This window comes from Equus quagga, chromosome 4 (genome assembly GCF_021613505.1).
Source record: "Equus quagga isolate Etosha38 chromosome 4, UCLA_HA_Equagga_1.0, whole genome shotgun sequence".
Lineage (NCBI taxonomy): Eukaryota > Metazoa > Chordata > Mammalia > Perissodactyla > Equidae > Equus > Equus quagga.
Window position 1 is genome coordinate 67,734,218 of NC_060270.1, and position 26,136 is coordinate 67,760,353.

Sequence of the window (26,136 nt, forward strand, 5' to 3'; positions counted from 1 at the left end):
CAGCAGGGCCCAGCAATCCATGCTAAGGGGCCCCATGGGACATTTTGATACACATTCGTGTTTGAGAATCTCTCCCTTACAGACCACATGAGGTAAGTACACTCATTGTGCCCACTTTACAAAGGAGAAAACTGAGCCGCTCAGTGTTTTAGTCATTGATCAAAGTCACAGAATCTCCACCTGTAAGACTTCAAAGCCTGAGATAATCTATATTTTAAAAAAAGAAAAAAAATGATAGTTAAAGACTAAATGAATTAAGGGTAGTTAATAAGTTTCTCCCTCTCAGTCATTATATCTAGCTAATATAATTCAATAAATTTACATTAAAAAATCTAATGCTTTGATATGTGTTAAAGTTGAGATATTAACTCCAATTTTTTTCTAATCTGAGGTGGGTATCTCTAAAACCTAACTGGTTTATACATATTGGAAATACAATTATAAGGCAATTTTCCTGTGGACCACTAAGTACTTTAACAATAAGACTAATTTAACGGCAGTAGATTTAGAAGAATTAATTTTAAGCGGATCATCCTCCTTACTTTGATATCAGCTGCTGCATCTTATCCTATTACAAATGCAACCAGTTTGTAGGAGACTGAAAACATCTGCTGTCCCCTAGAAAGTGTCCATATGAATATTAATCTTGAGGACTACATGTTGCCACATGTGTAAATGTGTGAAAGTATTTACTCCTTAAAGAGGCTAGATGTCATGCTGGGAAGTTTTCTGAAACATCTCAGCAAATTCTAGCATTTAGAAGGGAAAACAGATGGGCATCAGTGAGGAACTTTCAAGGGCTAAGTGTGGAGCCAGAGGGCTGAAGGGAAGCCTGCTGGTTCTGGGGTAAAGGCCGGCTGTTGCTTCCACAATGCTGATTGGCTACTTGTTCCCTCTCCCCTTTTCTGCAGAGCCCCATCTAGAGATAAGAAAATCTAAGGTCAGCAAAAGGGCTTAGGACAGCACCACAGGGATGATTCAAGGGAAAGACTAGGTTTTAAGGGCCTATAGGTGTTTGGTCCAAGCTGGATCCACAGTGAAACTCAGGCTTTATCTCCAGGTGTTTCCCATTGTAACCCACAAGGCAGCCCATAACCAACGGGTCTGAGCAGGAAAGTGTGGAGGAATGGATGCAAAGGGCGTGTAATTTTCCAGATATTTGCCTGCTGTGGATGGGGAGAATGATCACTACAATGAGGTTAAGTGACATTTTCCAGGTCATACAAGCAGCCAAAGGTGCAACTGGAATCTGACTCTAATCAAAAGCTTCTGAATTTTCCTTCGCATCTTGTTTCTGTTGGTCTGGTGCACGGTGATAGCTTGCTTTTGCATTGGTAGTCTCCATTAAATCAGGGGCAAGATTCTGAACATGCCAAGTTGTTAATTGAGTTTTTAAAATGTCCAACTATGACATGAATATCTCTATTAAAACCTTATATGTGTATGTGTGTGAGAGGACACAAAGGAGAAAACTGTTAACAAAATCTTGAAATATATGTGATAGTATTCTCTTACACATAGTCTTTGTTATTTAACAAAAGATTGTCAAAAGAAAGTGATTAACACATAATGATACTTTCTCTGGTCTTCAGTTAAAGAAAATATGTGGGGGCTACCAGTCTACAATCTCTAGCCAGCCTCACTCTCCTGATTTACCTTGTATAACTGACCAGGGAAATCCTGTATCTAAATTTATTACTTCTGTGCGTCTCAGATACATCTTATATATCTTCCTTTAAGATTTTGCTTATAGCATTTTTCCTGCTGTGAACACTCCTTCCTTCTTACCATTTTCTCTCCCTAACATCTTACATTTATTGAGCTTTTATTAGGCACACAGCACTTTGTAGTCGGTGGGAAGCCAAAGTAACTTAAACATGGTCTCTGCCCTTTTGACTCATCTAAGTCCCTCCCACTTGTATACTCCCAAGCGCACCTTCTCCTCAGTTTCATGCACCTGAACTGCCTTCAGTGACACTTATACTCCTATGCTGTGTTGCAGTGTCATTATTTGTCTCCTTAATGGTTCTGCACATTCATGGAAGGGATTAGCCACATCTCAAAGCCCCTTTTTATGCCCAACACCTAGCATAGTATTTGGTGTATAATGAGAGTTTAAAAGATATATGTTGATGGTAATGAGATTCTCGCCCTCAAATTGTTTTCTGAAATTGGTAGGCTTAAAATACTACATCAAACAGTGATCAATACTCAGGATGTTCTAGGCCAAATTGGCTGAATAAATGTGTATGAATCATGAATACCAGAGAGCATGTCTCAGAGAGTTTGGTAGTCATTCAAGGATGAAATTGGGGAACTGATGGCCTAAATGTATAATCCATTGTTTCAATTGACCTCTGCTTGAGAAAAGTGCTGGGTAACATATGCAAGCCCTTCATAATAAGACAGACTCCAGAAAGCTATAGGAAATCGCAGACCATCATATTGTATAGGTCAAAGGATTCTATCATAAAGGACTACATGGCTGATATATTTGGGAAGAGGCAACATGATTTTTATAAGAGAAAACTGTAACCTGAATATTAATAAAATGCAGTATATTCATAAGGGAGTGACAGGTTAGTGAGAAGGCTTGAATCAGCCAGGTGAAGAACAGCTGAGTATGTGGAGACACTGGACTATCAGAAAGCAGCCTGACCGGCAGTATGGAAATTGTGTCAGTGAAGGAAAGGGATCAACATCTCTAGTTGTTGTTAAAACATTTGAAAGACCATCCCGTAGTAGAGGAGGTAGATATATTTATTTCCATGTTACATAAGCAAACAACTGGGGTTCAATGTGTAAACACTGGAGGGAGACAGATTTTTGATTTTATCTGTATCAGTCTCTCCCAACTCTAGTCCTGATGATCTGTTTTACAGAATCATCAAAGAAGACCTGGGCCAGATAGCTGGTTCTAATTTATTTCTGAAAGAATTGTGAGCACATCACTAACTTCAGAGTCACCGGTAGGAAGAGTCTGAAGCTAGTTGACAAGGATATAACTTGTTAGGAATACATTCTGGATATCTCCATGCACACCAAGTCTTCCCATGAGTCTCACTCTACTGGTTTAGCCCAGATGGGACTTGAATTTCCATTTAGGTTTAACTTAGCAGGCTACTTCCCCACTGGATCAGAATGTTTCCTGAATCCCAGTCTGGATTACACCCGGCCTTTGTCTGAGAATATTGGGTCTTAATTCTCATGCCATCAAGCACCGCCTCAGGTATTATCTAGTGATTTATGTGCTTAGTCTTTATGGACAGATACAGCTGGGTTTGTATCTTGGCCCATCACTTTACTACTTGTGTGATATGGGTCAGGCTCTTTGGTCTTCCTAAATGTCAATTTCTTTTTCCATAAAATAGAAACAATCGATTAGGATTATTTAGAAGATATTAAGCAACACCTTTAGTAGTCTTAGCAGAGTGCTACTCATACTGAGTGCCAGATGGAGAGTCTCTGATCCATTTCATTGGGCATTCTGGGATATAGACACCAGAGGAATCAACCAAATTCTCTACAACCCTTTGGATGCTGTATTCCGAACTGCTATCATTTTATTTGTAAGTGCCAGCCTTGCAAAATTCCTCATTCTAATCCTGGCCTCAGCTTTTTAAGCTTCTTTTTTTTTTTTTTGCTAGCAGTCCATATCACCGTGGTCCTTGCATTCCTCATGAGTGAGCCTGCCTATGTTATGACATAAGGAATGATTAGAATGGTACCATCATGGCATATATGACCTACATCAAGCACAGGCTGATTGTGAATGACTAATGAAATGGAGATTTGGAAGAAGTGAGTGAGATGTAGGTAAAGCAGACCACTAATATCTTCACCAATACTGCAGAATCCACCAAGAACAGATACCTGTCTAAACCCAGTACCCAAGAGGGTCTCATTAGATTTCTTTGCAAAAGACAAGTAAAATAAGTTATCCTACAAAGATGGATATGGCTTCATCCTTGATAATATGAGGATTGAATTTAACAAGTAAAGGCATATGATTAGGAGAAAGAAATTGAAATATTCAGAATTCTTACAGGTTGCTTCCTGTTCTCATTTTCTGTTATCTTTGTAAATAAAATGCAGAAGGGGCAGTGCAAAAATCATCAGTTTTTAGGTGACATTAAAGTCTCTAAGTAGGAAACGCTTGGAGTTGGATTACAGAAAGAGTTTGTAGGAATGCTTTCATACAAGTGTAAAAGTGGGCAGGAAAGGCAAATATTTTATCCAATATGCCTCAATAAAGACTTAAAAACTAAACTTGATTGAGAATGGAGATCTGTAGATCAGGTATAAAACGACTTTGGGGACTTAGGGAAGACTCCACTTTGTCTTTGCACACTGTGGGTTTCTTGTGGTGAAGTTCCAGGATATAAAAGCGTAAAGGAATTATGATATATATCATCTTTCACATCCAAGAAACATAGTGAAGGGTGATAGAATTTAGGGGCTATAACAGTGGAAATTAACTCGGAAGTGAGTGAAGCACACTTTTAACATCTACTAGTAGAGCCCATTTTATGGGTTGAAAATCCTTGTAGTTGCTTCTTGCCTGGTCATAATAAGAACTTAATAAATACCTGAGAATTCATTGACTGGTAACATTACACAAATATGCCATTGTAGCCAAAATGACTATGAAACCTGACTTTAGGGAGGATATTGGAAATAAGATAGATAATATTTTTGAATCCTTATACCAGATTCTTGTGTCTATACCCAATATACTTGGCATAGTTGATTCTGCCAGAAAGATGGGGGAAAAATAAAAAAGCTCACAAGAAAGAAAACTGAAACTTTTCATGAAATTTTATAAGAGATTGAAAATATAGAGGTACTCTAGTCTGATATGAGAAAAGGAAAAGGATCCAGACTGACCTGGACAAGATCAGGAGTAATGTGGTTAAGGTGATTTTAAAAAAGGACACCATATATTAAAACACAAGCACAATTGGCTTTCTTTGATATTCAAAGTGATAAATATCAGAAAATGAAGGAAAGTGCCAATGCACATAGAGAGGAATGCATTTTTGAAACATTTACACGTCATTGTATATATGAAACGTAGATGTATTCAAGAAGGATTTAAACACACACACGGGACTCAGGACTGACAAGGTAACTCACGGATATTATGGGGACAGTAAGTGTTTTTCCTGGCATATTTTTCACAAGGACTGGTAACAGGACACTGATCTGGGTGGATTCAATTAGAGAATTAGAGATTCTTTTGTTCCAAATAAATTTATCCACTTTACCGAACAGTGGCTAATGTTGCCGCTCAGAGAGAGAATCTTCGTATGTGTATTCTTCAGGCATGTCTACAAATCAACCAGGAAGAAATTTTGGATCTGCTAAGATTCTAGAATTGTTGCTAAGTTTGTCCCTGAGACACTTTCATATCTGATTATTTAGTGAAGTGGGGGACTCTGGCTTGTTCATAAATCATGATGCATTGCTAAGCGACTGCCTGGTGGCCTCATTCGTGAACATTCCATTCAGTGCCAGATCAGAAACTTTACAAATTAGATTTTTAGGGCATGAATATTTGCTACTGTACATTGGACAAGTTCATTTTCAAGATTCTTGTTCTGAAGAGAACTTTGTAATATAAAATAAATCTCTTGAGTACTAGTAAATTGATATCCCATCCATGACACGCACTGTAGTTGTAATGTTCGGTACATCAACTTTAAAAAGTATATAAACTCCTTATTATCTAAAAATTGAAGATCGTCAAAAGACCATATGAAAGTCTCATTCAAGAGATTCTCTACTTCCTTGATACATCACCCTTAAATAAGTCAATACTTGATGTTTTTGAGTATTGACTTTTTCTGAAAAGTTAGAACAATTTAGACAGTTTTATAAAAACCTCTTGTTTGGCTATTGCTCTCACCTTGTTTACCAGACTTAACTCTGGTGAATCCGTAGTTTTACTTCGAATTTTAAATTTAAAATAAAAATGAAAAAGAGAAACTCTCAAGATAATCTATTCATTCAACAAGATAATCTGGTGAAAGTACCAATGAATATTGGTCACAAGTCAGATTTCATATATGTCCATGAAGTGTTTGGGAAAATACTCTGACTCTGAGTTTGATGAGTGTTCTTGAAGGCCTAGCCAGTTTCAGAGAGTTTGAGCACTACTTACAACATATAGAAATACAGCTAGATATTATTGGTGCTTTCTCGTTTTCATACTTTAGCAATATATGAATTAAACAATAGGGGTTAATATTATTCTTACAGACTGACTCTGACAAAATTTACATTTAAGGTGAGAAAAGTAAATCAATTTTGTAAGAATAAAAAAATATCAAGTATAGTAAAGGAGAAATAGAACGTACAGCTTTGCAATCAAGTATATTTAGGAATAAATCCTAATTTTTTATTCTGGCACTACCAGTGTCTAATTACATGAGCTTGGGATAGGTATCTGTGAGCCTCATGCCTCTCATTCAGGGAGATGTTCATATTATATCTCTAGAGTTGAGAGAATAATGCTTTTCTATATATCTGGAATTACATTTGCTTACAAATGTGATGTGTAATTGGTGTTCAGTAGCTGTTAGTTTCCACAACATAGGTACAAGTGGACACACATTTTTCCAAATATGAGCCTTGTTATATGCATGACTTATTATGGTGTTCTCGCCCAATATCACTGTATTTTATTCTTTAAACTGGAAGTTGTGATGATCTCTCCACAAGTCTTTTCTCCAGCCAGTTTGCAGCTGACAGGAGGATCCTGAAGCTGCCGCCTCTCCCAAGTGCACCGCAAGAATGCTAAGTCTATTTGGGGGAGCCAGAGCTTATCCCTCCTTGCTGTGCACCTGGTCCCCTGCTTTCCTCCTCTGCCCGCCCAGCATCTTTTATCCCTCCAGAAACACAAAGGTATTTTGAAGGTGAGTAAGGGACGGGATATTCTCCTCCCCTCCCATTCTGGAAGCCTGAGTAATTCTGTAGTTCTTTTAATAACCATCCAAAAATTAGTTCCTGCTATGTGTCCAGCAGTAACGGGCATGGAGGCTACAAGAACCTGTAAGACAGGCTTCTGTCTTTAAGCAGCTTGGAGTTATTTGGAGACACAGGTAAACCAAAAGAGGCAAGGAAGTGAAATAGGGCTTATGTCTGTATTCACTTATGCCAAAGAAATTGTCAGTCCTTGAAATACATCCTGATCCAGAGGGTAGGCTGAAAAGAGGGCATTTCGTTCTAAAGAAAATGAAGCTATGGCTTTTAAAAAAATTTAGATAAAATAACTCAAAACTTCAATTCAATCTGAAAAACAACCAGTTCTGATTGAAAATGCCAAAGAAAATAAATAATCCCACATCTATTTGTCTCCCTAAAGTCAACATAAAACCTTAAAATTTTTCCTCAAAATGAAGGTGGTCTTATTTCTCATTTCAAACAAAACAAAACAAAACAAAAACCTGTGAAAATTTATGGAGTCTTCAAAATTTGGAAAAAATAGAATAGTTCCCAAAACACCATTTTTAAGAAGAAAATCCATGCTCTCCATGAATATCACAACCTAATATTACAAGCAACCCAGAATAAAATGACAATAATAATATTCCCAAGATTCAGTCTGCCATAACTAATCTTAATCCTCAATTTACTATTGTTTTCAATTAGAAACAGTGATGGGTAGGCAATTGGCAAATAACAATGAATATAAACTAGAATTTTTTTTTCCAACGAAGTGAGACCAACACAGAAAAAGGCATGTGCAAACAACAATTTGAAACCATACTGTCTTGATTTAAGAGGGAAAACGACTCGGGAGATTATAAGAAGGGAAGATTATGCTGTTGATTGCCAAATCTTCACATTTTATGGACATTTAGAAAAAAATAAATATTTGGTGATGTTTTTCCCTAAACTAGAAGTGACATAATCTAACAGATTACTTTATTTGGTGCCTGAGTTTCTGAAGGCTCCACCGGGTGCCTCTTGCTGTCTGTCTCCTCCTCCCTTTCCTCACCTCACAGTCGGACACAGGTTTCCGCTGACACTGGGAGGTTGAGAACTGGGCCCAGGGGTGGGGAAGGGAAGTTCTGTATTACAACTTGGAGCAAACTGTCCTTCACTTCCAAGCTGAAGTTTGCTTATAATTACAGAATAATTCTAAATTTTATATTTGTTTTATCACTTTTGTTTTCAAACCTGAGATAGAAGCTGTTAAGCACAGTGACTTTAAAGTCAGACCAGACTACAGATTCCCATGCCACGACTCACAAATTGGGCAACTTTGGTCAAGTTACATAACTGAGCTAGTTGAGTCATTACAAGATATGTAAAGCGCCTGGTATATAATAAGCAAATAAGTAAGTAAATAAATACATACTCAGTTAACACATTCTCATTAACAATCACACTCTGTGGTTTGTTTCTGTTTTTATAGATGAAGGACCTGAGGCCTAGTCAGTGAATTACCCAAGTTACCAGAAAAGGAGGAAAACTAAACTTTTTGCAACAGACACCCTAATTTCCCTAGGAACTGGAGCCATGCTGGAGTAAGACTTATATACGCTCTAATTATTTCTGAATGGGCACTCAGCAGTTATTGAACTACCAGCAATCTGGGTATAGGAAAATGACAGAAACGTTCCCTGGTTACCATGATCACATCTCAGTTTTATTCATCTGAAGAGAAAAGATGTCCTACCCAGATGCTGTCTTCTTGCTTGTACTGTTTCCAGTTGCGTCCTGTGTCACTAAACATCAGGCTGTAACTCGTCACCCAGTCAGAGCTTCCGTATCTTCCCTGCGTGGCCACTGCTGTAATCTCCACTCTGTTTCCCAGGTCCATCTGGAGCCACTGCTGAGCATTGGAATCTGCTGGGGACCAACCGCCAGTTCCTGGAAGAGGATCAGAAAGAGAGAGAGTTGTAGGAACATCTCACATAGCCTCAATTTTCAACTCTCAAAGAGAAATGAAACAGTGTTCAACTAAGATGCTTTTACCCCCAAATATGCCCTGCCTCTGGTCTTAAACCCCTGGTACTTTCTTGGCCCAATTTCCATTCTCTTCCTCCATCTAATTCCCTTTCATGGGCTAAGGTTCATCTCAAATGCTGTTTCCTCCATGATTCTTCCTCTGTTTCCCCAAACATTACAGTTTCCATCTTATGGATTCCTACTGGAATTTGTTTTGTTTTTTATTTTCTTACAACCTCAACCTTTAACACACCTTATATCCTCTGCCTGTCTGATACCTCCTTCCTCGCTTCTTTTTCTTTTCTTCCTTCTTTCATTCCTCCTGCTCTGCTCCTGATCTCTCTCCAAATACAAACTATGAACCTACCATGGGCCAGACATTGTGCTGTGGATACAAAGATGAAAGATCACTGACTACGCCTTTGAGAGGTTAGCATTCATTCATTCAACAGATGTTCACTGAGCACTGGGAGCATGCTGGGTGCTGAAGAATGAGAGACATGCGAAGAAAAATGTGTAATGTGATGTGAAAGGAAGCCTTATGAGAGGTAAGCACAAGGTACAATAGGAGCACAGAGCATCAGAAAGACCTTTTAAAGACAGTGACAGGGGAGCTGAAACCTGAAGCAAGTACAGCCATTTCCCCAGCAAACAAGGTTGGGTAGTGAAAAAGTGGGATAGAGATCAACCAGCAGTGAGATAGGCAAAATCTCAGACAGACATGAGAGAGTGTGCTGCATTCTAGATCTGCATGTGATTCGGTAGTCTCGACAGGCAGGAGAGGGGCATTCAACGTGCAACAAAAGCCTTTGGGCATTATTTGACACCGTGGAAATTTGCAGAAGATCAATGTTAGTTCTTGCTTAGGAGACTTGTGAGCTAAGTTTTCTGCTTTCATTTTTCATAAGAATAAAGAAGTCAGTATTCGTTTTTACTGACTCTAGAGTTTACACATCTTCTGAGTCGTGAGTGGGAGCTGTTGCACACTGTCCTACACCACAGGTGGGGACGGAATGAAAGCAACCCCTTTGTTAAGGATCTTGCTCAGGGCATCAGCTTAGAGAGTTAATTGAATTTTTAATTTAGAGGAATTAATCAATACATTTCTTTTTATTTCGAACCATATCATTAAAAATATTTTTAGTGATGTTCCAGTCTACGTTCCCACCATTTCAGGAGGAGTCAATTGGAGCTTTCCTTGGTAACTGAGAACATTTCTGAGCCCCAGCCCTCAACTGCAGAGATAGCCTCTCATCTCACAGGGTACTGGACATGCAGACACAGGAAATAGAGGACACAAGGTAGATCCTACTCTGGCCATAAAGCACATCTCACGAGTTATCTGTTGGTTTTCTCCCAGTAAATAGCTAATCCTTAATAGCTTTTATTTTAGAAGGTTTGTTTCACTCCCCTGAGAATATTCAAATGCAGGGGAAGGAAGAGAAGGAATGTGCTCAGCACCTACTGTGGAATGTATTTTATTAAGTGTTTTGCAAGACATGAACATAGTGGCAGATACTGCTGATATTCACTAACATTCTCTCTTCCTTCTGTAGCAATAGGACTGTAGTGGGTGCCTATCTTAGCTGCATTTTTCAGCTCTCCACACTATTGTAGTTATGGCCCTATGGACAAGTTTGCTCCAATAAAAATGTCAATGGGAAAAAGATACGCCACTTGCAGGCCATCATGTCTCTTCTCCACTTGCTTTCCCCTTCCTCTACTGATGGCTGTAGTTGACAAAAAGACCCTAGATGATGCCAGAACCATAATATTGAAAGATCCTCGATCACTGCATCATCATGTGGAAGAAAGCATCTGCTAACTTGAATACCCGCCCCAAGCTGTAGTATGAACAACAACTAAACACCTATTGGGTTTAAGCCTCTGTACATTGCAATCTATTTGATACCACAGTTTAACCTACTCTAATGCAGATACAATATCCTGTGAAGTAAATAGCAAAATTCTCAAATTATAGTTGAGAACACTGAGATTCAGCATGTTTAGAACACCTGGCACTCAGGATTCAGGCATAGCTATTTGAGACTATTATGTAACAGAAAAGAACGTTTCTAAAAACACAGAAAATCAGTAAGGAGGAAAGGCCCTGGGGGCATTTGAGCAGAGATTCTGAAATGCCAGCTCCAGAAGTAAATTTTTGTCAATTAACTCTGTCTTCACCAAAATGTCCATAATTCCCAATCCATTCCACTGTCTCCTAATTTCTCAAAACTAACAGGAAGGCTCAAGAAGAAGGAGATTTTACATCTCCAAGAAATCTAAAATTATTCTGAACCCATTCTTTCTTTCCACCCAATTTCTCCTGCTGCCCATTTCATGAGGCCTCTTTCTTCTTAAGTGAAAAAGCAAACTTGTATAAAGTCTATGATCTCAAAAACTTTAAAACGTGATAGAAAAGAAATTTGTATGATGGTTTCTTTTGAGTGGTGGAAGTATGAGTGATTTTATCCTTTTACGCTTTTGGCATGTAATGTATTTTCTATTATCAGCAGCATGTCTTTCTTCTATAAACTGAAAATCTCAGTATTCATACTTATGTGTTTTATTGCATAAATAATATATATGTAGCAATTTGAGCTGGTGATATAAGGTAGAACTTGTGACTTTTTGTGTGAACATCACTATTTTTTAAATTAAAATCCGTAAACCTTTTTTTATCCCCAATAGTGCCCAATTAGACTTCCTAGTCATGCTTTAGAATTTTTCTTTGATTTATTCTAATAATTCTTATCATATTCAGATATAAGAAGAATTTATGTTGAGGATGGAAGAAAGAAAGAAACTGACAAGGAATTTCCCCTACCATCTTGCAAAGAACGAAATCACAAAAGACTGACCAAAAAGCAACTCAAACTAAACCAAAATGAGAAAAGAGGGAGAATTAATGCTAAAAAGATTTCTTCAAATTTATCTAAAAAAAAAACACATCTCCCTTTTATCGACAGTAAAAACCTCCCTGAAATTAATCAGGATAGAATTGTTAATGTTAGCATTCATTAACGCATCAAGTTAAGAATTTTCCAAATCCAGGAGCCTCAGCCTAAGCTCTTAAAATGGAGGGACACTATCTGGGTGATAATTGCCAAGGACTCTTTCCCTGCTGCTGAAGATGCTCCCTGCATTACAGCTAATAGGAAGGCACCCGGGATTGCCATGGTTGCTATGGCAAACATTTTGTTCCTTCCACCAAACAATAAATGTGTTTTCGCAAATGATGAGAATAGCCTGAAGATACTATTTGCAGTTGCCCTGAAGACACACCATGCCCACACTAGCTTTCTATTTCTGAATTATTCTCTAAATTGGGGGTGTAACACACACAGATACCTGTGTTTGGCAAGTGGAAGGTGTTAACTAAGGCAGTGCCATCTGTAATTGTCAATGTAGTATCAGTGATTATTAACTGCGATTCTCATAAATCCTGGATTTTAAATTTAAAGTAATTTAATGGAAATTTAAAGGAAAAAAATCTTATCTTAGATTTTCCTAGCATCTAGAATGTTTCATTAGTTTTTCAAAGGTGGGATCCAAAATGATTTGGAGGCTATATCTTAGTTTATTCTTAGCACACAATAAGCCTAATATTCTACAGACTGTTTTATTTGACTTTTGGGGAAAAGATGGAATAAGGAGATGCTGGACTAAAAGCCAAGAGACCTGGTTCAAGGCCCAGTACTGCTCCTGAGCTTGGATTAGATGAGAGATTCTCAATGTGCTCCATCATCATAAACACCTTGAGAGCTTGTGAAGAAGACAAACACAAATTCCTTGGCCTACTCCTTCATAGCTTATCCAGAGGCCTAATCAGGGAATGTGTGTGTTGTTTTTGCTTTTTTTTTTTAAGATTTTATTTTTTTCCTTTTTCTCCCCAAAGCCCCCCAGTACATAGTTGTATATTCTTCGTGTGGGTCCCTCTAGTTGTGGCATGAGGGACGTTGCCTCAGCGTGGTTCGATGAGCAGTGCCACGTCCACACCCAGGATTCGAACCAAGGAAACACTGGGCCGCCTGCAGTGGAGAGTGTGAACCTAACCACTTGGCCACATGGCTAGCCCCAGGGAATGTGTGTTTTCAGAATGGTGATGGTGACATGCTGAGTGGTTTGAGAAACACTGGATGAGATGGTTTCTAAGGTTCCAGTCCTAATATTTCACTCATAAGATTTGCATTATTTATCTATTTAATGGTCCAAATTAAGTGAAATTCAACATGCTATTTGTTATAACAAAAAAAGTAACAACATGGAATTGCTTCTGAATCTAAAGATGGACATCTTTCTCCAATTGGATCCCAAATATCCCACACCCAACCACAGATGCATATTCTGAAAATTTGTGAATTCAGAAATATCCATCTTTGCCCTCACTTGGGCAGTTCTCTCCACTCCTAGATAGGCCTTTTACTTCTTCTCATTGCCCTCAGTCGACACATTCCTGTTAGAGTGTTCATTCAGACACAATATTAGCTAACAGTTGTGTAGCACTGAGCAAGTGCTTGGCTCTGCCCTAAGCACTTGGCAGACGTAAAGTCATTCATCATCACAGCAGTTCTGCATGATAGGTATTATTATTATCCCCATTTTACAGATGGGGAAACTGAAGCCAGAATGATTAGGCAGCTTTTCCAAGCTTACACATCTAATAAGTGGCAGAACAGAGGATTCAAACCCAAAAAACTGGGACCCAGCACCCAAGCTCTTAACCACTCAGCTACACTGCCTCTCAACAGCATGGACACAGCACTCTTGTCCTGTTCCTCCTTCTTATTCTTAGTAGAAATTCTCATTAGAAACATAACTCACACTTCACTTTTTTTTCAGTATCTCACTTGATTCTCATAGCAATCAGCATAGTATTTTTAATTTCCATTTTCTAGAGAATAATGCATCCTCAAAGGGCCAACTGGCTTATCCAGGTTATATGGTGAGACACTGCGCTCCAGCCCAGTTCTTCTGATTTCTAGTCCCTGCCTGAGGTTTGAACCAATGTCTTAAGCCAGCAGGAAATGACTCTTACGGGGAATTCTATCAAGATTTAAAGTAAGACAAGAGACTCAGGTGCCCTGACTCCTGCTCAGTTCCCTGCTCAGCCCTCTACAGCAGGATGCTGATTCCTAACTTCACACACTGGAGAAGGCTCTCAGCATGAAACAGAGTAACTAGTAGAAAATGCAGAAATCCCTCAGTTTCCACTTATAACTCAGAAAGGGAAATGAGAATTGATTGATGTCACACGCTGGAAATGGGCACAAAATGGATTATATACAGGTCTCTGCTAACTGATTTTTCACAACTATCATTCAGAAAAAGAAAGTCCATTTAGTACAAGACCAATAGGAGCTAAAATAGTTACAGACATATAGCATTTTCACATCGGATCTGTTTTAAGCACACAGCCTAGCCATTTTTAAAAAACCCTAAAATAAACCACGTAGGGAGCAGTTTTCCTAGACTTGTGCTTCCCTCTGGGTTTACACAAGGCCCCAAGAATCTACAAGCACAATCTCACAAATGACTGGAAGGTTAGTTTGAATTACTAGCTGCATCATTAATTATTAAATATTTGGTGCCTCTGTAAGCAAAGTTTCAAGATTTTTCAGGGACAAAGCTACCTAGTGATGGTAATGAGTAAGGCAGAGAGACTGTCCCATAAATATTTAACATTACGTGGTATGAGTAAGAGTAAAAGCAACATTCATAAGCATACTTGTAGCACTCAGGAGGGCTTCTTGCACCTCCACTCAGAGCATTGTCATCAACCATTTGTAACAGGACCCGCAGCTAGGCAGGGGCTTCTGAAGCTGGGGGGGCCACTGGCTGGAACAGTGGGCATCATCCTTCTGCTACTGGACAGGTGCAGTAGGACCTGGGCATTGTAGACTGGCCCTTGGCAGGACTCCTGCACTTCTCTCTACACATTTATTTAAGGACTAACGAGCCTCCCATGGGAAAAGAAAGTAGAACTTTACCAAACAGCTTTTGGGTTCAAAACAGAAAAAAACTTCAGGAAAACCTGGAGTGGCCCTATTGAGGCCAGTTTGCAGGAAAGAACAGAGAAGGTCATAAGAGGAGATTCATGTAAAGGAGGGGAGCGTTTGGATCCAAATCAGACCCAGTTATCATAATTGAGGCTGTCGCAAGTGCAATGCCTGAGGGGAGTGGCTCTCTGTGTGTGACTTAGTTTGAGTTCCCCAGAAGTCAGTTATGAGACAAGGATTTGAGTGTAAGTAGTTCATTTGGAAATTCACCTCAGGAAACTGGGTGACGGTGATGGAGACGAGAGAGGGGAGAAAGGAGAGCCACTTCATGGTGCATCAGCAAGCCAGCCATTCCTGCGGGTGAGCTTAATCCCACCAGTGTAGGATGTACCTTAGAGTTGTATCACCAGAGCAGGAGAAAAACTGTTTTTTAAATACCAACTCTTTCAAATATTGATTGAAGGCTGCTGGAGGGCAGTGTGGCATTTAAAGCACAGAGAGAAAGCCCTTGGTCAGAGAAGGGAAGGTATAGTTATTGGGATTGGAAGTCATTCTGTTGGGGGTGTTCTCAGAGCTCCATTCTGATCTTCTTTAGCAAATGGATTCATCCTCCAAATGCAGGTGATGGCTGACAGCTAGAACAGCCTGTCCCTTTCTCCAGAGATCTGCCCTTGGCCAAACAGAAGTCTTTTTGCCTGGGAAGCTACCTGTCCCCATCTCAACCAGTGACTGACTCATACAAGGTTCAAAAGGTCGATCCCATTCTCTCAAGACGTGACTGATATTTACTGTGTGACCATGGTTAAGAGCTTCCTCTTGGCATGTGAAGGAAGCTAGACTTCAGTTGAGACCACGTTTCTTGCTAGCTTTCACCCCTGCCTCTCCTGACAACCCGTCTCCAGACACCACACCCCAACAAATAATTTGAACAGGAAATTCCATCTCAGCTGAGCTGCTAAGATGTTCTCTTTGTACCAAAGTGGTGAAGTTCAAGGGATTTGTTCACTGACAGCCTCTGCAACAATGTATATACTTGGCGACACAGCAATGTATGTCTGTCTGTGTTTATAGGAGAGAGCTGTATTATTCCTCTGAAGGATTCTGATGCTCATTATTCAGAGAGTTTTGCTGTGATATTCTACAATATGCATCTTCCCTTGTGAGGAGTGGAGCCATTAAGGCCCTCGTGGATCAGAAAAATATATCTTGCTGCACATTTCACAGTTGAGAAGTTGCAAAAGAAGTGAGGGAGATCAGCAAGAGAGCATTTTGAGCTTAGAAAATTTGGAGTTCAGTCCCAAGGAGGATATCTCACATTTATGCCCCTAGCAGGCCAAGGACTGATTCATACATGTGTAAAAACAGCTAGGCATTTTTAGAAACTTAGGTGAGACGGTCATGTATATAAAACTTGAAAAGATGCTAGAAATATACTGTTCAATACAGTAGCCACTAGCCACATGTAGTTATTCAATTAAATTAAATTTGAATTAAAAATTCAGTTGTTAAGTAGCATTAGTGACATTTCAATAGCCACTTTTAGCTGATGGTTATGTTATTAGACAGCACAGCTATAGAATATTCTATCTTTTCAAAAATTTCTATTGGATAGCACTGCTCTAGAATTTCTCTTATAAAATGATAAAAGCTATTTTTATTTGGTAGATCAATACAGTTTAACTCTACCCGTGTGCTGCTCAGGCCTAGGCAATTTTTAGTGTATTATTTATCTCTCATTTAATGGATAAATAATTATTGAGCTCTATCCATCAGTAAAGCAGTGTAGAAGATGGAACAGCCAGATAAGACACTTCTGGGGTTTTAGGCATATAGAGATAAAAAATGACTCTCCTAAGATCTTTGAAGCAAAAATGGAGAAGTGGAATTGAAAGTCACTAAAACTGCACATCTCATATTGTTGGCATTACCACTTAAAACTTTCCTCTCATGAGTGTGATACTTTTTGCACAGTTGAGCATCTTACATTTAACTTGGTTTCTTGGGGCAATTTTGTTTGAAAGACAGTGCCCAGTCTAAGTCTGGTGTTTGAATTGAAAGGGCCACTTTCTACACTGTGATTTTTGGCGAGTAATTTCTCTACTTCTGTAAAGATAATATAGTTAGTATCTACTTTATCAAGGATCAAGTATCAAGATAATATACATCTATTCATAGGTTTCATGACTACAGGCACAAAATGGTTAAATACAAGCGTGCTTAATTGTTACCCCAAAAGCTTCATCTTGTGTTCACAAAAAAGAATTTTAGCATCAGTTCAAACCTCCATCAGGAAGTCACTCTTTTGACTGGAAGATGTGCAATATAACCCAACAAAATGGCAGGAGACACAGCTCAAGGAAGAGAGGAGAGAGAAGAGACCTAATTGATTATTCTTTTACTCAATATCAAATTATTAGTCTAAAGTCAGCCAAGGTAATTCCATCACCCTTGACTGTGACTGAGTTTAAGAGTGGACATGTGACCAAATTATGATTAATTGGACATGAAAGGAAATCTGCTAGCGATGCAGGAGAAGAGAGGTTGGGTGCGTCTGCGTCCTGAAAGAATTTTACTGCTCCAAGCAGCAGTTCTCAAACTTTAGCACATCAGAATCATTTGGTGAGCTTGGAAAAACAGGGCTTTCTAGGTCCCCCTGTCAGAGTTTCTGGTTCAGGGGTTGGGGATAAGTCCAGACAATATGCATTTTCTAACAAGTTCCTGGATGATGCTCACCACACTGCTGTACTGAGCAATTGCAGTGTGATAATTTAAAGGTAAGCCACGGGAGACCATGGTCTGTTTGTTTCCCAGGACATTGTTGCATCTGGCTGAGATGTTGGACAGGCTTATTAGCTCCAGAATGACACCAAAACTGAGGATGGCATTGTTAACTGATCCACCAGCTCTGGAGCCTGTCCTCATTGAGGACTTCCTTTTACGTAGGGTAATATATTGTTCTGATCCTTTTTAAAAAACGTACAATAAAACACAGATATAAAAACATCTCACTAAACAAATATTTAGCTTAATAAATTATTACAGGGGGAACATCTTTGTAACTACCACACTGTTCAATAAATAGAAGTATGGACAACTCTCAATCTCCATGTGCCTGGTCTTAATAGTTTAATAGTTTTTCAAGCTAGTGAATTATTTTCAAGCTAGTGAGTTTTCTCTTACTTGTACACAAAACTACCCTAACCCAAAGATATCTCAGCAATAACAACCGATGCTCTGGGTATTTTTGTGGAAGAGAGTCATTAGAAGCAAGTTCTTAGGAAAACAAATGATAAGGATTCTTTCATGAAATTGGGACTTTTATCAAACATGTACATTGATTAGAAAAGTAAAGTCCAGGCATAAATTTCACAGGTGAATATGAGTAAGATAAATGTAATTTGAGACACTCAAAAGAGGCCCCAAGGAAGGGCCCACCATAAGAATAAAGTATTCAAGCTGGAATCCTGGAGAAAGATGAACTGCGTGCTTATCTCAAATCCTATTTTCTGGTTCCTTAGAGCTGGTTATACATTACCATCTTCACTCCACACGGTGGATTCAATAATCCTTAACTCATCTTTTAAATGCCATTTCCACAATGTCTTAACTGAGTAAATGGGTTGAGTAGATCCTACCTAACTACTCCAGGTTAGACAAAGCAAGAAGATCCATCATACAATATGTATCCAAATCCAACTTATTTCCTCATTGTGTGAACCTCATTGCAAATATAGTAATCAAAAGCCAACCTCTAGACAAATGTATGTCATTAATTATCTAGCTTTTAATTCCATTACTATATTTTTAAGTTTCAATGTTTTAAGTTCAATGCAGTGAACTGACAAATCAAAGAAGATCTTGTCTCTTTGAAAGTATTAGAGAAATCAGATTGATGATTCACTGAGTCAGCACTTTAAAGAGTGCTACTTAGAAATAATCTCAGTTTTGCCTTTAAAAGGAAGTGGCCAACTATCAGGAGAAAAAGTAAAGGGAGCTGGGGGCTGGCACTATGACGTAGTGGTTGAGTTCACAGGCTCGGCTTCAGTGGCCCGGGGTTCGCTGGTTTGGATCCCAGGCCTGGACCCACACACTGCTCATCATGGCCCAGGGTTTGCCAGTTCGGATTCTGGGAGCAAACCTATAAACTGCTCATCAAGCCATGCTGTGGTGGCATCCCACAGAAAAGAACTAGAAGCACAGTACAACTAGGATATATAACTGTGCACTTGGGCTTCAGGAAGAAAAAAAGAGGAAGACTGGCAGCAGATGTTAGCTCAGGGCCATTCTTCCTCACACACACACAAATACAGCTCTTCAAAAAAAATAAAAGTAAACAGGGAACTACCTGGGTTTTTCTATCACTTTTGTTTTGTCCTACTTTGATGTTTAGAATCTTTGAAGCATTGTATTATTAGTGAGCAAAAGTATTCCTAGGCTTCCCCTTGCCCTCTTAACTTCATTTTGTTCTATACTTATCCTAGCTGAATAGAGTGAGGGCCATCACATTGGCTTTGTCTACATCTGAGACGGGGTCCCAAGGCTCCCATTAAGTAGCAGAAGGTTTCTATTCTGTATCTCTCAATGATCTATAGCTGTCTTAGTAAGAAAACAGGCCCAGGGCACTGTTTCAATATCTAGGTCAAGGTTAGTTTTTCCCATAGGCATATTAGGCCACAGTATGATTTTTAGGGGCATCAAGGAAGCACAGGTGCCTGTATATTTCTTCCTCCCTTGATGCCTGAAAATCCAGTCTTTGTGGTTAAAATATTGGCAACCCTAGTTGAAATGCGAAAATTACCGGAAAGGGATGACTATTAAACCAACAACATCTTTACTCAGGTTAAGATCTCAGATCAACGTGAATAGAGATAGGAGTTAATGTGGGGTAGACAGAATTAGATTCAAATCTAAGTTCTACCAACAATTAGCTGTATATCCTTAGGTCAGTGATTTGACATCTCTGAGTCTATTTCCTCATCTTTAAAAATGTGAATAATACCAACTATCTTAGAGTACTGACATAAGATTAAAATAGAGCTTAAGTTTTTATTTTCTCACACAGCTCCTTATTCATCATAACTTTTGATTTCCTTCAGCTCTCTCTTACCCCTGAGATCCAGAGTGAAAAACACACGGAGGTAAGAAGATTCAGGCGTGCTCTAGAATAGTGCATCTCAAATTTGAATGTGAGAGGTAACAGTTGCTAAAACATAAGTTCTGATGCAGAAGTTTGGGGGCAGAGGCCAAGATTCTGCATCTCTAACAAGCCCCTAGGTGATGACCATGCTCTCACCCAAAGTCTACACTTGGAGTAGTGAGGGGCATATGAGATAACGAAGGAAAGCATGGGACCTGATGCCTGCCATGCCTGATATGGCTAGGACAGGACAAAAGAAAGGAAAGGTGCTGAAAAGAAGGACAGAGCACTTCAAGGGGAGAGGATGGAACCCAGTGACAGATTTCTGCACCTCTCAGTATCTTTTTAAACAGATTAGATTAGATCCACATGACGGCTGGCTCAATCAATCCAGAGGGGAGACTGGCGCTGTCTTTTGCAAGTAGGCATTATAGTGCTGCCTGTGAAATTGAATCCTCAGGATTGTCACCTAGCTATCTGGAACAAGTCCCTAGACAGCTGATATCATGCTAATTGAGAGAACCCTGATTCCAAAATTGTTTCCAATCCACATCTCCTCAGGGAGGGACCAGTGACACCAAACTGAAAAACAACTTACAACGACCTTCATGGGTCCTTAGCTTTTCACAACCAGTGCTGCCCAAGTGGGAAAAAGAAGTGTGCATGGATTCTATGCCAAAGGGAGACAGAGGTTTTAAGCCTCTTCATTTATCATGAGCCCAGAAGTTGAAAATGCCTTGACATAAAATATCAAATTCTCCATGGCAACAAAATCATCATGCTAGAAACACACAATCTCAACACACACAGGCAAGCATCTCAAAAATACGTTGAGTGTGGAAGAAGGATTAAAATTTCAAGGAAAACATGGTAAATGTAACCGTGGCAAAACTGTATTTGGGGAAAAAAATACCAACCTCTCCTCTCATGGGGCCAAAGATGTCTGTTTCTATTTGTCTTTTAATCATATAAAGTAACATAAAACCTTCCCCTCACTTTTAAGCAGGTCGAACCCACAGCTCAGTGGCTTCATGCTGTGCCACCAGCTCCCACACTTCCTGCTGACAGTAAGTGCTTCTCACAGCCCAGCGGACCATAATACCCAAATCAAAAGCTTTCGAGCCACAAAACAAATCACATTTGACAAAATCAGATCCCTCCTAAGCCACATTTGTATAGATTGACTTGGCAACCTAAGTTAGTGCTGATCTGACCTCACGTTTAATGTGTTTTGTCAGTTTTTTGAAGGTAATTAGTTCCCTTCTTTGCTTCTTATTTCGTTGTGTGTGGATGAGATGGGGGTTGAGCAGTGTGTGGAAGTGAGAGAACAAAAATTGCATTTAGCAAATACCTTCTGTAGAAGAGAGAGAGGGTGAGGACAGTTACATGGGCTTTGACAATCTAATCCCCACCTTGTTCACTGGATTGCCCAGACCTTGATTGGGACAGCAATGCCTCAGGTCAAAGGCTACTTCTCAGGGTGTGTTTTCTCTTAGAAAGATTAGTTTGTAGCTGACAGAATGCCTGAGACTTGCTTTATTCGGAGTCTGAGGGTGCTCGTCAGCACAGCTTTCCTATATTCTTTTCAACTTTTGAATCAATCCCTGCTTCTGACAGGACAAACTTACCAGCTGCACACCCTTTCTTCCTGGGTATAGGAGAGAGCTGTGTACACTTGCGTTCCAAGCACACACTGAAGGTAAAGTGGTCCTTAATTACCTACGTTCCCTGTGTGTCAAAGGGGTATATGATTCCCAGGAGATTCAGTAAATTTAAATGATGCCCAAGGACTTTCAAGGAAGCTCATCTTTGGGAACCAGTGAAGCAGCACTAACCTGCAAGAACGCCATTGAGTGCACTCAATTAGTGAGTGGGACCTAGTTTTATGAAGTCAAGGGTTTTACAGTTTGGATTTCATGTTGGCTGGAATACCATGAAATTGCTTAACAAGTATGCAGAAGGCTGAATGATGCAGAGTGGAAGAAATTCATCAAATACTGTAATAAGTGAATGAATGAATGAGCAGATCATGTTAAGAAAAACCTATCCAAAACAAGGATATCAAAAGGGATTACAGTATGTCCTTTCAACATCATCCTGGGGCAATTTTTAACAAGTTCACCCAATGATTATTTAATTCTCTAGAAGAATTTACTTGTCGTTTGGTTATGCTCATTAGTGTTTTATTAGACCTTAGATATTGTGAAGCTATATGTTAACTTATAAATGTTTGCCCAATAGAGGAGTTATAATCCTCAAATTTTTTTTATCATGTAAGACATTAACTAGTTTGTATCTACTTAGAAATTTTATTCTAATATTCTTTTCTTTCCTCTCTATGCCACAGCATTTTTTACCTGTGAAACAGAAGTAACATAATACCTACATAGAAGGTAATTGTGAGGATTGAGTTGATGTACCTTAAGGCTTAGAAGAGTGAGGGCTCATAGTAACTGCCAAGCATATTGTTGTGATGGTTTTTAGTCATATGCTGGTAGCTGTAACTTGATAACAGGAGGAGCATAAACTCCTAGACACACAATCAAAGACTCAGCAGGAAAATAGTAATAACAATTCTGCACTGACACTGTCCTTGTCAATATCTGTCCGTTAGAGGAGGAGCTGACCTCTGATCAGACTCACAGCTTCCCGAGAAACTGACGAGGAGCTTCCTAGGTAGTAATGACTTTCTGCCACCACACAATTGGCTAGAACTGAGACAAACTCTGACTTTGGATGGCCTGTTGGAGACCGTATTAAAATCTTCCAACCTGTGTTTCTTCATTAAATGAGAAGTGGGCCTCCCTGCTCCAGTCTAATTCTCTACCCTGCAGTGAGAAGTATCTTTTGAACACGCAACTCTCGTCTCAGTCTGCACATAATGCTGCAAGAGAGGCAGTATTGGTCCATTTTACAGATAAATAATGGAGCTGGGGAGCAGGTAAGTGACTTGAAGACATTCACAGAGCTTATAAGTAAATGCCATAGCCAGCGTTTGAACTCTGGATAATTAATTTTCAAGTCCCTTTTCTTTGTAATACAACCCGCTTTTAACCCATGTTACTGAATCAATTTGCTAATGTGATGGTTAGGAACAAAACCTGAATTCAGATGACTTAGATTTAAATTCAAGCATTTCCCCTTTCTTGTGTGATTTTAGACAAGTTATACAACTTCTGTGAGCCTCAGGAACCCTACCTAATGTAAAAAGTACTAATGCTTACCTTACAGTATCTTTCTAAAGACTGAGTACCATAATCTAGGTAAAATGCTTTATAAAACTTTTGCCACAGGGTATTCAGCAAAGGACAGTGTCAGTGCAGAATTGTTATTAATATTTTCCTGCTGAGTCTTTGATTGATCACTCTTTTTCCTTAGAATAATATTCTAAACTCATTCTCAACAAAACTATAGAACTTGCTAGCTTTCAAATTCCTGATCCCATTATGATAGAAAACCTGTGAAATGTAGTGTGAAACAAACTACAAACATACAAACAAAAATTACAAATTAATCTATTAATGGAAAATCAAAATTATAAATTAAAATGTTAACAAATTAAATAATTCTGCACTTTATAAATATAATATGAATAACACAATAACCAATTAGAACTTATTCCAGAATTCAAAGATAGTTCAACATTGGAAAATTTACTAATGTGATTGGCCTCATATATCAATGGGAAAATATAATCAAGAGTGATTAACATGACCTCTAATAGATCAGTGTACCTCTAAAACTACATACAAAATTCTTCTTCTCAACTTGAAAGAGTTTATAATATTCATTAGATACACTAATATGCAAACATCATCAGATTATTTAAATAGACAAACAATTTTTAAAAATCAACTATACAATTATATATTTACATATGTGTGTGTATATATATATATATGTTATAGAAGTCAACATCCAAATCTGATTAAAATATATCTATTTAGATAGCCAGAATCATATTTGTTAAAGGCATTTCACATAAGAGATTAGTTAAGGATGCCTGTTCTTACTTCTGTCACATGTTGTAAAGATATAGACCTGTCATTTAACCATGATTATCTCTAGCTTGTATGATTACACATTATTTGTATTTTCTTACTTTTAATTAATAGTATTTTGTACTTTTTAAAGTTAGTAACATTTATTTTATTTATTTATTTTTTAGGAAGATTAGCCTTGAGCTAATTGCTGCCAATCCTCCTCTTTTTGCTGAGGAAGACTGGCCGTGAGCTAACATCCATGCCCATCTTCCTCTACTTAATATGTGGGACGCCTGACACAGCATGGTTTGCTGAGCGGTGCCATATCCGCACCCCGGATCCGAACCAGCGAACCCCGGACCGCTGAAGCGGAATGTGCGAACTTAACCTCTGCGCCACCGGGCCGGCCCCAGCAAATATTTTTTAAAAACTTATTTTCACAAAGTCCTCTTATGATCATCAAGAATAATCACATGGGATGGGGGAACAAGAGTCATCATAATGTAAATATCCATTATGTTCTGTAAACATAGTTTCATCCCACTGTGACCTCCCTCTCTCCATCCTTCTTTTGAAGACTGCTTTCGGGTAGGATCCCCGTGTACTGAGGTGCTTGCTTTCTTCCCCGTATCCACTGCATGCACATACAGCACTTAACCTTAGATTTTGTTCATCCTACTCACCCACTCTTCGATTGAGTTGAGCAGGGCTGTGAGTACCAGTGAGGTCTGAGGAACTGGAAAAAGCCATTGGAGAGAGCAGGGATGCTAACGGGTCATCACAGTTGTCTAAAACAATGGGAGAGAGAGAAAGCAAATTCTGTCAGCAAGAGATATTCCATAAAGAGAGGAATCATGGCATTAACCACTATCATTTATTAACTGCTTGCTCTGAACAATGCCAGTACCACTTGTTTCCATGTGCTATTTCATCTACTCCTCACAAAACCCTGAATGACAGGTATAAGTTTCTTTCACAGTTGGAGAAAATGAATTTCATAGATGATAAGAAGTTTGCCCAAGGTTACCACACTAGAAAATAGTGTGGCCAGAATTCTCACTCAGATTTGCCTAACTCAAATGCCCAGCTATCCATCATTTCCTTTAATCAACCACTTGAACAAAACTTCAAGTTATGGCTTTCAAGCTTATTCTATAAGAAAGAAGATTATTAAAGGGGAAACATTGTTTCACTACTCTCCCGTCTTCAGAACCTCGGGACTCTTGTGATAGTTGTGTTTAGAGAGAGAGAATAATTCAGAATGTCTGACATTCAGTTGTCTAAAAGTCTTTATAAAATGAGTTACTAGTTCTAATAATTCTTTCCTATTCCACGAAGCTGTAGAAAATACTCCTCAATCTTGTACAATCTTGAATATCACATTCACATCAGTAGCTACACTTTCAGCCTTCCCTAATGTGGTAGGTATGCTTTCTAAGGCTTCTTTGAAGTTGTCCACATGTGCAGCAAGGTGGGGCCATGCCCAGAGATGCGGTCTTGACAACATAGATATATTCCTCCAGATTGACACTGACACCCTGACCATCCAATCTCATGTAGGACCCTGCTCTTCACATAGCATATTGATCATTTAAGTGTCTCGTGATCATTCATTTTATTTGTTTGTATCTTGACTAAGTGGCACACTCTTTGTTGGAATGTTAGCAATGTATTTTGTACATAATAGGGCTTCAATAAGGTTTGTTGAAAGAATGGCATGATGAGGGAAGGAAGGAGGGAGGAAAAGAAGGAAAGAGGGAAGAAAGGAAGGAATCAATTAGTCTAGGTAACAGTACCAATACTCTTTTCTTATTTTTCCATTTTGTACACAATTGATCTTATAGGACACTGAAAAGTGACTGCATAAAATCTAGACATACATCATTCAAAACTAAATTGAAATGTGTCACTCAGTTTGAGGGTAAACTTCATGATGTTAAAAGCTCTCAGGAAGAGTTGATTTGACATTTTTTTAAAAGAAAATGTATGTAAGTTTATGAGACTGCTTGTTTATCTAGCAAATTCTTACAAAGAAGTATTTCATCTAATTGCAGGAAAA

General features: G+C 38.9%; 1 protein-coding gene across 1 annotated transcript in view; it reads right to left on the reverse strand.

Annotated features, from left to right (window-relative positions):
* Window positions 1-26,136, reverse strand: part of CNTNAP5 (contactin associated protein family member 5) — a 765,902-nt gene that overhangs the window by 562,346 nt on the left and 177,420 nt on the right. Inside the window, exons 2-3 of the mRNA XM_046657745.1 lie at window positions 24,761-24,865; window positions 8,687-8,880 (exon numbers count right to left, since the gene is read on the reverse strand). Of these exons, the coding sequence (XP_046513701.1) occupies window positions 8,687-8,880; window positions 24,761-24,865 (299 nt within the window). The remainder of the gene's footprint in view (window positions 1-8,686; window positions 8,881-24,760; window positions 24,866-26,136) is intronic.